The sequence below is a fragment of the Chiloscyllium punctatum genome, chromosome 24 (genome assembly GCF_047496795.1).
Source record: "Chiloscyllium punctatum isolate Juve2018m chromosome 24, sChiPun1.3, whole genome shotgun sequence".
NCBI lineage: Eukaryota > Metazoa > Chordata > Chondrichthyes > Orectolobiformes > Hemiscylliidae > Chiloscyllium > Chiloscyllium punctatum.
The window spans coordinates 39387529-39399845 of NC_092762.1; the positions used below are offsets into that span (position 1 = coordinate 39387529).

At 39.6% G+C, this 12317-nt stretch overlaps 1 protein-coding gene across 4 annotated transcripts in view; it reads right to left on the bottom strand.

Annotated features, from left to right (window-relative positions):
- Nucleotides 1-969: 969 nt before the first annotated feature.
- Nucleotides 970-12317, bottom strand: part of cherp (calcium homeostasis endoplasmic reticulum protein) — a 68059-nt gene continuing 56711 nt past the window's right edge. For 2 of the 4 annotated variants that reach the window (XM_072593667.1, XM_072593665.1), the window contains exons 13-20: nt 11714-11800; nt 9037-9129; nt 7154-7306; nt 6346-6459; nt 4942-5070; nt 3689-3783; nt 2914-3099; nt 970-1599 (exon numbers count right to left, since the gene is read on the bottom strand). In XM_072593667.1, the coding sequence (XP_072449768.1) occupies nt 1556-1599; nt 2914-3099; nt 3689-3783; nt 4942-5070; nt 6346-6459; nt 7154-7306; nt 9037-9129; nt 11714-11800 (901 nt within the window). In that variant the 3' untranslated portion in view covers nt 970-1555. Of the gene's footprint in view, nt 1605-2913; nt 3100-3688; nt 3784-4941; nt 5071-6345; nt 6460-7153; nt 7307-9036; nt 9130-11713; nt 11801-12317 lie in introns of all 4 variants that reach the window. The other 2 variants (XM_072593666.1, XM_072593668.1) reach the window with 2 other exon arrangements.

Consider the following 12317-nt stretch of genomic DNA (forward strand, 5'->3'; position numbering starts at 1 on the left):
TTGTTGGTCCTACTACATTTGCTCAAGGGGACAGAAATACACATTTCATGGGGTTGGAGTGGGAAATATAATGTAAGCCCAAAATCTTGGGTCCTCATTGCAAAATGAACAAGTATTTCAAATGTCAGAAAGAAACTGATTTCTGCAGGATGAATGTCAATGGCAGAAGGTAACAAAGATCAATGGGTAACAGTTATCTTGCTGACATCAAACATAGCTTGTGTACTGTATATCAGTGTACTGGGATGACTACATGGTTCACACTTTTCCATGAGGATAGAGAAATAATCTGTATTAAATCCTTTGTTTTGTTTTGTAAGGGTGACCTTTTGGGCTGGAGAAAATTGTATCAAAGCAATATCAAAATTATGAAATTATTAAAGGCCATTTAATTGACTGTGATTTCTTACTGGCAGGTTGAAGACAACGATAATACTGTGACAGTTTTCAAACTCCTCCATTAGCTGTACTAACGCCGCTAATGCCAGTGTTAGATGTCTAGCAAAATCGACTTGCTTCACACATTCATGGGTGAAAATGAGATAGTAGAGAGGAATGTGGGTATAATCATTACGACAGGCATCTACTCAAATCAATGCTAAGGTAATACAAGAGTCAGAACACTGATCGCACAGTATTGTGTTGAAAAATGTGTTGCTCATCTGGATTGTGTTAGCAGCTAAGCTTTCAGATACCTGAGCATTAAGTTTTACAATCCCCTTGCTAAGTCTCTTTATGTCTCTAACACACTCTCCTCCTCAAAAGCTACACCTTTGTCCAATTTTTTAGTCTCGTCATTACATCTCATGAGACTCAGCATCAAATTTTCCTTTATATCACACCAGTGAAATACCTTGAATGTTTCATAATTTTAAAGGCGATCAAGTTGTTGTTGTCTACATGAGCAGAATGTGGAGTGACAGGAACACTGGTGACCAAATTGGAGATGGCCACAATAAACAGAATGCATTTAATTAAAGAATTACTGATTGAGAAACTTTACTCCTGCAGTTCAGATGAACAGGTTAAAATGGTTCACAAAAGTTCACATTAGGTCTAGTCTAGTGACTGATCAAACAAGAGTGTGTTAACAATCCAGGCACATCTCTCAATAACCAAACATAAAAGGACAAGTGAAAATACTTCAAGACTTCAGATTCTTTCCTTACTACACAAGAGAGGAGACAGTCAAAATGTCCAATTTAGGCCAACACAAACATTTACAATTTGTCAGTATAAAAATTCTCAGCCTATCATTGATGCCTACAACTTTGCACTGCTTCACCTAAAAAAAATACACTGGGAAAAACACATCATTGTATAAGCAGATACCCCATGTGAAAATGAAATTACAGTATATTCAATCTACATGAAGATTCAATAGGGATTTAATCCTCTGCTCATGTCCCAGCCCTGAAATACTCGGCTTTGAGGCCCCCCCCCCCCCCTTTGATTGATCAGTCCAGCAGGAAGTAGCTTGGGTTTCTAAGTCCTTATTATTGGATTATGGGAGTGATGTCACCATCTGAAGCAGAACAAACACAACTTCATCATCTTAAGCATGCTTCACTCTGGGGGTGGCTGCTCCTGTATTTCTTTCTTCACTGCAATAAACAGAAAAATATTAAAAAGCAAAACAAATATTCTAATACCGTAATTATTTGTTAACCACGATGGAAGAACTTATATTTGGAGAAATGATTAATGCATTCAAGCTGCATCTTGAATATTTCCATTGCCCTGAATATGACAGTTAATTTCAGGTTAACTTTACTAAATATGCCATGTTCCTGTTCTGTAACATAACAGTTACCAACAAACCTCCCCGAAGCCATGACTGAAGCAACAATTTAACACATCAGAACTGAAGGATAGGGGAGCCCTGGGAGTTACATAAAAACCATTGAGGTGAGACATCGTTTGTTTACAATATCAGGACGCATTGCTTTGAGCTGCTGTTCAATCACTTGGGAAAAGTAAAGGCTTAGCTTAACAGTTCACATTTGAGAGGAGTTCAAATTTGAAATAAAAGTAAGTGCAACATTGGTGGTTTTTTTGTCTCTTATTAGTAGCCTGTCACTACCTGACATGTCGGGAACATTCAAAGTGATTCTAATCAAAAAAACTCTGATGTTAGGGGAGAGAACTTGGAAGGGTAGAAATGCCTTGTATGAGGCACCAAATGCTGTATTGATTTTGGGACTAAATGTTCAGACATGACATGCTTGTGAGAAGGACCCAGTCTTTGGAATGCACACAGAAGATGCAATGAAGAACAGGTTCCAAACATGGTCCATCACAGGGTTGGTATGGCACAGAACAGCAAAAACATACACCATGTTACTACCAATTGAAAACTTTAATTCAAAGTTTTGACACATGTTCTGCAATAAAGCTGCATGAAACATCCTGGCATCGGGTTATTGAAGTTAAAGTACTGAAGTACATAAAATTGGACATCTAAGATGTTGTAAGTTTAGGTGATGATTCTTTATATATGGAAGGATGTCAGCAAAGGTAGGTTTTGAATCCTGTTTATTATAATATTTAGCATGATATTTGTAATAATTTGATAATCATGTATGTAAAATGAATGGGTAAGATCTGCGTAATGGATAGATAAAAATGAACATGGAAACTGTTTCCATTGCACAGGTGTTTCGTTCTCTAGTGTACACCAGGGACCAAGTAATTCAACAGCAGAAGTGACAGCTACGGTACTTTTAGCTTTTAAAAAAAAGCTGTTCGCCCAGCTTAAAAGAGAGCTCCAAGCTCTACTTATTCCATGCATTTGCAAACTTTCACTATCAATGATCAGATCCTGTACATCAAGAGGCACAACTCTAATTATAAAACAGCATAAGTATCAACTTGGAGTGACATACCCAGACTGGATTAATTCACGCAACTTACTTTCATCTCTTGCTTTCATGCGAGCTATGAAAGAGTAACTCTTATTTCTTCGATAATTCTCATAGGGGTCGTCAAGTGGAACACCCACGCCCTTATACTGGTCCCACTTATCACGAATCTCTCCTCCTTTGATTGGGTCTTGAATGCCCTGTTCCTTTGCCCCGAGACCTCCTGACCCACTCCAGCCTAGAACAAACCAACACAAGCAAAATGATTTTTTTACTAAATACACAGTCAGTGGGAGTCCACATGGTGTCACAGGAACTCTAGATATCACATGCTGAAGCCTTGAATTAACACTGGTGTTAGTATTTCTTGCTCAGTGAGTTTGACTATTTGCATTTCTCTGGTTAAATCTGTTAAGTTAGCTAACTTTACCAGACATTGGCTTTAAGTCTCTCTCAATTATCCAAAATGGTTTTTTAAAAATTTCACATTGGCATTGCTATAAGATATTGCTATTTCAGTTGTACCAACGTCAGCTATGATGACATAAGACTTGAACATCCCAGGGTGTTACCACTGTTCAGTCTTGTGCATCCACTAAGCAAAAGCGACTTCAAAACCACTCAACTATAAATTACAAAAGCTTCATTGAATACAAACTACAATGCAAGACCAATGTTTTGCTTTGTAACACTATCCTGCCAAACTAATTATTTTGGTAAAAATCCCCAGCCACCCATTTGGCTTAGAGGAAATAACATGACACACCAAGTATCTTAAATAGAATTACTTTGAAAAACATGACTAGAAGCAGAAAAAGCAACCATACCCATCTTCATTAACAGCTGGTGTCCTTTGTTTTCTTCCCCTAGTCTCTGATCAGGAGTGAGGGTGACAGGACCACCTCCAAGTCCTGTTGTGGAACTAAATAAAAACAGATGTCAATAAATTAATCCTAAAGCAGAGATTCCCACAGGCAATCCTTGAGCAACAGCTGGAACAATTTGCAAGGACCTTTTGCTTTTGTGAAACAGAACAGCAAACAGCTGGATTCTGCAGTAATTTTAGATCTAGGATCAGATGCCTATCTTATGTTGACCAATTTTTGGAGAAAAGGCTGATGTCATTTGAGAGTTGCCAAGGTCTGGAAAACACCAATGCACAACCTCAACTGTGCTGAGCTTTGCTGATGACGCAGGTGATCTTACAACAGTGGAGGAGTGACAACAAATAAAAATTGGGTACAAGCTACTAATTAAGGGGGAAAAAAAAACTGACTCAAGGTGATTAATGATAAATAAAATTGCAGCAAGACTCATATTAAAAGGCAAGTGCCTCAAACTACATCAGAGATGATGTCGGCTGGGAATTAAACAAACATAAATGTTTTAAAACAGTCACTTCAATTATTTGGGAATATTAGAGAGAGGAGTTTTAGTCTGAGATTGTGATTAGAACATAGTTATGTGACTGGACAAATATAAAGCAGTTTAAGAGGTAGATGTACCAAAACAGAAGCAGCTACCTGGACAAAATAGGGCTGCAGAACATGAAGCCATTCAGGCTCATGGATGTAACCAGAGGGTCTACCATTTGGCTAAGATCTGCAGGTAGATGTGACAGCCACCATTCTTTAACACATGAAAACCAGTAAAAGCTCAACATCGTTATCAATTTTTATGCTGCAAAAATTATTGCAGGGGTCCACTTTGTCACTGGTTGGCTCCACTAGGAGTGAGCTAAAGTCCACTGTTGTCATTCACCGTTACATACACCTCAGGAAATGTCAACAGCAAACTCACATTTCAGGGAGGCAGAGACATGCAAGAATCTTGACCTCGCATTAAGCTCGGAAATGAGCAGTGTTAGTTTATTTTAGAAATACAGGTGAGACAAAAGGAAATTTTTTTTTTCCTTTCACTGTCTGTCTCCAATTTAATTTTGCCTTTTACCCCCTCTGTCTCACTTTGTGTGGATCACATTCACCCTTCAAGGGCCATTAGGGATGGGCAACAAATGCTGGTCTAGCCAGCGATACCCATATCCCGTGAACAAATAAAGGAAAAAAAATCTCTTGCCAACCTTTTCTTTCTTTCTCCTCCTGAAACTCTCAGATTCTCTTGGTTCTGTAGGTTTCTTAATCTCTGTACATTTTGTGTCTCTCTTTCCCTCCCTCCTTTTCCTCTCATCCCGTTGAGACCTGGAGACAGACTGAAGGCCAACAAAATGATCTTCTCTCCCTCTCTGGGTACAATGCCATTTCTCCACAATACACCTCGATCTCGGGAGTTCTTTTCAGGAGAACCTGATCATCACAGTGACACCTCAGACCAAAAACTTCCCTTCAGGAATAATTGCCTCCTCCAAAACCAGTTGTTCAATTTAATTTAGATAAGTTGGTAAATGAATTTGACCCCAAAACTGGGGGAGAGCTGCCTCCCATCTGAATACTAGTCCTGATGTCTCATTTCCAAACTATTCCAAGGGAGCTTGGAAAGGTCCGTACCACCAGTTATGACTTCTCATTCAACTTTCAACCTGGTCTAAATTCTGCTCTTTAACAACTCAAGCAAGAGCTTCCTAATAAAGAATGTTTTCTCAATGTCTTGTGGTTCATTCTGCAGTTTCTGGTGGCTTAGGTTACTATTTTAATGTAAGCTTGACATTAAATCGGTAAGAGACTGTGTGTTATCAAAATAATGAATATCCACTGCAAAGAATGAGGACCATCCTGGGGTGAAAACTCTAGCTTCAACACTGAAAACCTTCAGCTGTCAGATCAAGATAATATTCAATTTTGAAGTATGTCTCCAATAAAAGCAAAATAAAGTTTAACCCCAAGGATGAAAAGAGCCAATTTTAACCCAAAATAACTCTATTTCTTCCATTACAACAACTGGAATGAATTTCAGAACCATGCTAACCTTGTTTTGGTGCAGAATGGAGTCTTTGAAGGGATAAGATAGACGCGCACATAATCTTTTCTGTACAGTAAAGAAGCTAACAATCTGTTCCCAGGTCTGCTGGTCACGGCCAATTTTCTACACTACAACAGACACCACACTCAGAAGGGCTTAATTGCTTGGGAAGTGCTTTCTCCCGAGATCATGAAGGCAAGTTTTTCTGTTCTTTCAGAATATAGCACCTACTCAGCTAGGTTGCAGTGACTATCTATCTAAATCCTTACTTATTTCATAAGCAGACTCTCAAATAGATAATCATCCAATACTGTAAGTGTTCTTGAGAAGCAAACGCCACGCCTCAAACTTTCAACATCACAATATGGCTAAGGTAAATAAACTTGCCACTGAGCTTTTCTGCTACATTAAGTCTGGACCCAGAAAGGGAAACATTGAAATAAAGACTTACAATTTATATTAAATTCACAATGGGTCTTCAAAGCGCATTCCCTACCAATCATTTACGTTTATCCTATACCACAGCAACATTTTGTAAAGGATAACATGCTAATTTATATGAACTTACGGTGGAGTCTGGCTCCGTGACCTTGATACTCTTCTCTTTCCTGGTGAAAAGGATCGTGAACGTGAGCGAGAGCGTGAGCGAGACCTGCTCCGAGATGACCTTGACCTGCTATGACTGAAGATAATATTATGGAGATTTTAAGAGTCACAGATTCAGAATCATTCATCACGGAAACAAGCCCTTTGGCCTAATTTGCCCATGCCAACCAGTTTTCCTGAACTGAACTGGCCCTGATTTGGAGATGCCAGTGTTGGACTGGGGTGTACAAAGTTAAAAATCACACAATACCAGGTTGTAGTCCAACAGGTTTAATTGGAAGCACACTAGTTTTAGGAGTGACGCTCCTTCATCAGGTGATAATGGAGGGCTCAATTGAACTGAACTGGCCCTATTTGCTTGCTTTTGGCCCAGATCCCTCTAAATCTTCCCTATCCATGTACCTGTCCAAGTGTCTTTTAAATGTTGTAATTGTACCAACCTTTGTCACTTCCTCTGGCAGCTCATTCCACATGAGCACTACCCTGTGTGTGGAAAATGTTGCCCCTCAGGTCCCTCTAAAATCTTTACTCTCTCACCTTAAATTCTAGTTCCTATAGTTTTGAGCTCCCCTACCCTGGGGAAAAGACCTTGGTTACTCAAATCTTAAATTTCAAGCGTGTCATAGTAATATGCGAGTTAAGACTTCAAAAACAGAAAACAAAATAATATTGATCAGCGGCAAAACCATCTCAGTGGAGAAAAATCAGGACGTACTGGAAAACCTGGTTAACACATCTGCAGTTAAGCAGTATGGTTTGTTTTCTCTTACCTAGAATGTGAACCGGAATATGAACGAGAACGTGAACGGGATCGAGACCGCGACCTTGATCTGGAATAAGAGCGGGAGGACCGTGAAGACCTTGAGCTTGAACCAGAGGATGAACGCCTGCTCCGTGACCGACTCCGGGATTTTGATCGCCCGCTGTGGACAAATGGCAGGAGTCACTTTCTGGATTAGATATTGCTTTATTTTTCTTCTACGGAACTTTTTTCAACAATTATCATCTCCAGCACTTCACTCAGCAAGAGTAAGACAGTCAAACTACAATCGACATTTTTGTAAATGCGAATTGAAATGCATCCAATCATTGCATATCACACACTGTATTTAGATTTATATATGGGGAACCCTATCACCACGTCACACACCCACCTGACTCAGACATCTATATTGTTCTCCCATTGTCACTGAGCCAATATGGATTACATAACCTAATATCATTTCAGAAATTCTACAACAAGGACTCCAGTGATTCTGGGAAGAAAACAGACCATCACTTTCTTAGGTCAATTAGATTAGAGACTAAATGTGGCCTTGAGAGCATTGGTTAAACACAGGGAAACAAAAAGAAAATCACCAGAGACACAAAATGACTCAGTTTTTGTTTTTAATTCACTCATGGAACATGGGTGTCACTGGCTGGGCCAGCATTTATTGCCTATCCCTACTTGTCCTTGAGAAGATTGTTGGTGGTGAGCTGCCTTCTCGAACCACTGCAGTCCATGTGCTGTATGTAGACCCACAATGTCCTTAGGGAAGGAATTGCAAGATTTTGACCCAACAACATGGCAGCATATTTCCAAGTCAGGATGGTAGAGGCTTGGGAGGGGAACCTGCAGATGGTGTTCTACATAATGTTCCATCAGGTTCCTCAAATAAGGCAACACTCACTTTGCTGCTGCAATTCTCACAGCACATCTCTTTATAGATACATGATAGATTTGTAGCAAATTTCCTTCTTACTCCAAGGGCGGTGGGGGTGTCTAAAGAGTATAATTCTAAAGTAACGTTCACCATCTCCTTAGTATGTGTGTTTGGAGCTAGTTTTTATTTTGTTTGGAAAATTTCACAAAGCTTAGTGCATCCAAGGGTGCAGTGGTCAGCTGGCATCAGGCAACTCATTAACACCTCAAAACGGGATAATTTACTTTTTTTTGAAAACTAAATGAATAGTGAAGGGTTATATTCCACAAAGCAGGAAGCTCTGGCTATAATCTAAGTAGATTTAGCTGATTCTTGAGTGAAGGATATTCTGAGTGGCCTCAGCACAGTTAGGAGATGTATAAGAGTCACTGCTCTTTACTCCTGATTGCCTTCTGCTAACATCAGATTGAAGTGCAATCATTGACACTGGTTGACGACAGCTCATGCTTGAAATGAAATATTCTGCTGAAAGATACTGGAGGGTATATGTCACGTATAGAAGAATAATCCCAGTCAAGGATTCAATATTGAGAGAGCAAGAGGGAAGATGAGAAAAACGATGGAAAATTAGAAGCAAGGACTGAAACAGCATGAATATTCTGCCATTAGATGTCATTAGTTCTTTTTATAGATACTGTAATTTATCACAGAAGCAGCACAGAGGAGGCAGTTTAACCAACCAGCCTATGTTGATACGAACCTTCACGATGAGCAAAAGTCCCAAAACCCGTATTCTAGCCCCTCTACCTCATTTTTGTCATGGCAGTTTTTATACAACTTGGCCAATTTATTCTTAAATGTTGACATTGTCTTTGCTTTAATCATTACATCTGGCAGTGAATACCAAAGTCTCTCAAATGCTATGTAAAATCATCTATCTAAATCTTCTGCTCAAACCTGAAAAACATACAGAAGATGCCAAGACAGTGTATCATGTCCGCACTAACCGCTTTTCCGTTTTGACTCCACTACTGGCCTCATGGGGTTCCAAACGAGGTCCTGGTTTCATAGATCCAGGTGTAGATGTGCTTGGACCCCCCCTGTATCAAGATTGTTGGGCAAAGGTTACATTATCAATCAATAAATTGTTCATACATGCAGTTTCACATTTCATAATTATACACAACTAGGTATGTTTCTAACACAAACTTTGATGCATTCCCACAACTGGAATTTAAAAGAAAGACAAAATTCTAGATATTTCAGGGATTTTACAGTCAAGGGTCACAATATACATTAATGATTTGGACAAAGAAATTGAATGCAATATCTCCAAATTTGCAGACAACACTAAGCTGGGAGTCAGTTTGTGCTGTAAGGAGGATGCAAAGAGGCTGCAGGGTGACTTGGACAGGCTGGCTGCATGGGCAAATACTTGGCAAATGCTACATAATGTGGATAAATGGGAGGTTATCCACTGTGGTGGCAAAAAAAAGGAAGGCAGATTACTATCTGAATGATGTCAATTTAGGAAAAGGTGAGGTGTAATGAGACGTTGGGTGCCATGGTGAAACAGTCGCTGAAGGTTGGCAAGTAGGTGCAGCAGGCAGTGAGGAAAGCTAATGACACACTGGCCTTCATAGTGACAAGATTTGAATATTGAAGTAGGGATGTCTTGTTGCAGTTATACAATGCTTGGTAAGGCCACACCTTGAGTATTTTGTGCAGGTTTGGTCTCCTGGTCTGAAGAAAGACATTCCAGCTATTGAGGGAGTCCAGCAAAGAGTTACCAGACTGATTCCTGGGATGGCAGGACTGACATATGAAGAAAGATTGGAATGACTGGGCTGGTACTCATTGGAATTTAGGAGAATGATGGGGGAATCTCAGAAACATTTAAATCATGATTGGACTGGACAGGCTGGATGCAGGAAGAATGTTCCTGATGTTGGGGCAAGCCCAGAACCTGGGATCACAGTCTAAAAGGGGCAAGCTATTCTGGATCACAATGAGGAAGAATTTCTTCACTCAGTGTGTGAACCTGTGGAATTCCCTACCACAGAAGGCTGCTGGGGCCAATTCATTAGATATATTCAAGAGGTAACTGTATGTGGCTCTTGTGGCTAAAGGAATCAAGGGGTATGGAGAGAAAGCGGGAATGGGATACTGAGATTTCAGAATCATCTATGATCATATTGAATGGCGTCACAGGCTCAAAGGGCCTATTAGCCTACTCCTGTACCTATTTTCTATGTCATAAAACTTTTTAGAAGATCAAGCATATGAACAACATCCTGTTACCCCAACAATGAATGTTGTTGTCATTACTTGCCTAATTACTTAGTGAGACAGACAGCAGAGAGTGATGAACTGTATTATTTTTGGGATAATGATATTGTGGACTCCTTGGTTATATGGTTCTCTGTACTGAGACCAACTCATTTCCTTTGCAGCTAGGAACATATCAAACCTGCAAATTCTCTCAGCTAAATATGGTTACTATTCAAAAGATGAATCTATTGCTTGGAACAACTACGTTTTGAAAGGAAAAGCCCCTTTATAACAATAAATTGCAGAAACTTCAGTCATTCTCCAAATCAGAAAATCATACAATCCATAGAGTGTGGAAGTTAGCCATTTGGCCCACTGAGTCCACAGAGACCTTCTGAAGAGCATTCCACCCAGACCCATACCCCCTACCCTATCCCTGCATTTCCCATGCCTAATCTACATAACTTGCATATCCCTGGACACTATGGACAATTTAGCATGGCCAATCCACCTAGCTTGAACATCCTTGGATATGGGAAGAAACCAGAGCATTCAGAGGAAATCACCCAAATATGGGGAGAAAATACAAACACCACACAGTCACCTGAGGGTGGAATTGAACATGGGTCCCTGATGCTGTCTAGTTACCACTGCTGCTTCTCAGCCACCCCTAGATGCCCATTAGATTCAGAAATTGCACTTTTGGATTGGAAAATTGCAAACATCAGTTCATTAGTTAAAGTGGGGGCCTTGAAAACAAAGTCATGCCTCAGCTTTACAGAGAATTGGCCAGGCTGTATCTGAATTATTGCACTCAGTTTTGTGTACTCACACTGAATAAAGTGTGTTAAGTACAGACTTATCAGAATGATAGAATGATGCAGAAGGTTAAGTTATGAGGCCAATTTGCTGGAATTTACCTAATATTTCCTTGAATTAGAAAATTGAGAGATAATCAAACTTAGATGCTGAAAAAGTTAAAAGGATTTAATCACAGATTTGATTAGATCCTCGAGTGGATCAAGTAAGCATGAAACTGAGTTTAGACCCGAGCAATTTGGAAGGGAAATCTGGAAGCACTTTGTTTATGCAAAAGTATTTGAAATTTGGAATCATTTTCTGAAAACTCTCGAGTCTGAGGTGCTCCGAAGTCTAAGATTGTTATATAGTAGTTAAAGGGATATGAAGCTAAGGATATTAAAAGATTGAGCTGCCATTCAGCTTCAGTTTGACAAAATGGCTCAAGGGGTGTTTGGCCTGTCCACACTCCGATCTATTAACTGGTAATGACTACCATCATTGTTAGCTAACAAAAAACATAAAATCAAGTATGAGGCAGGTTTGATCATGCAATTTTCTATAATTTTAATCCAATTTTCATCCCATTTCTCTCCTCTCCAAATCAACACTCACCTGTTCCTCTTTTCTTGCCCCTTTTTCCTCCGGGCTCGCATTTTGGCTCGGAAGAATTCATACAGCCCATTCTGCTCCCAACCTTCACTGCACAAGAAAACCGTAATTTACGAAGGTGAAACAAGTCCAAGTGAATCATTGCCATATTAAAACAGAGAAACTAACAGCAGAGGTTTTCACTTTTTCTTGTACAAAAATAATTTACATATGCGTAATGATGGGTAAACGTAGCAAGAATCTGCAGAAAGCTGCCTACAGAACAGTATACAGGCAAACATACTCTAATGAAGTTTAAATGGATGAATGTGGCTTACACTTTGGGAAAAAGAACAGAAAATTGAAATAATTTAACTGTTAGCATCAAATTCGTTAACAGTAAACGAACGAACAGGGCGAGTGAGGAATTGCCGCGACATGGATGATAGAATCATTCGGCCAAGAATGAGGACATTTGAGCAATTGTGTCAATACTGGCTCTGAGAAAGAATTACCCAATTGGTCCTACTTTCTTATATACCAGCAATGATTTCATTTCAAGTATATATCCAATTTCCTTTTTCCTAATGCACACTATTTAAAAGCAGGCTGCAGGTGGCAAAAGTCA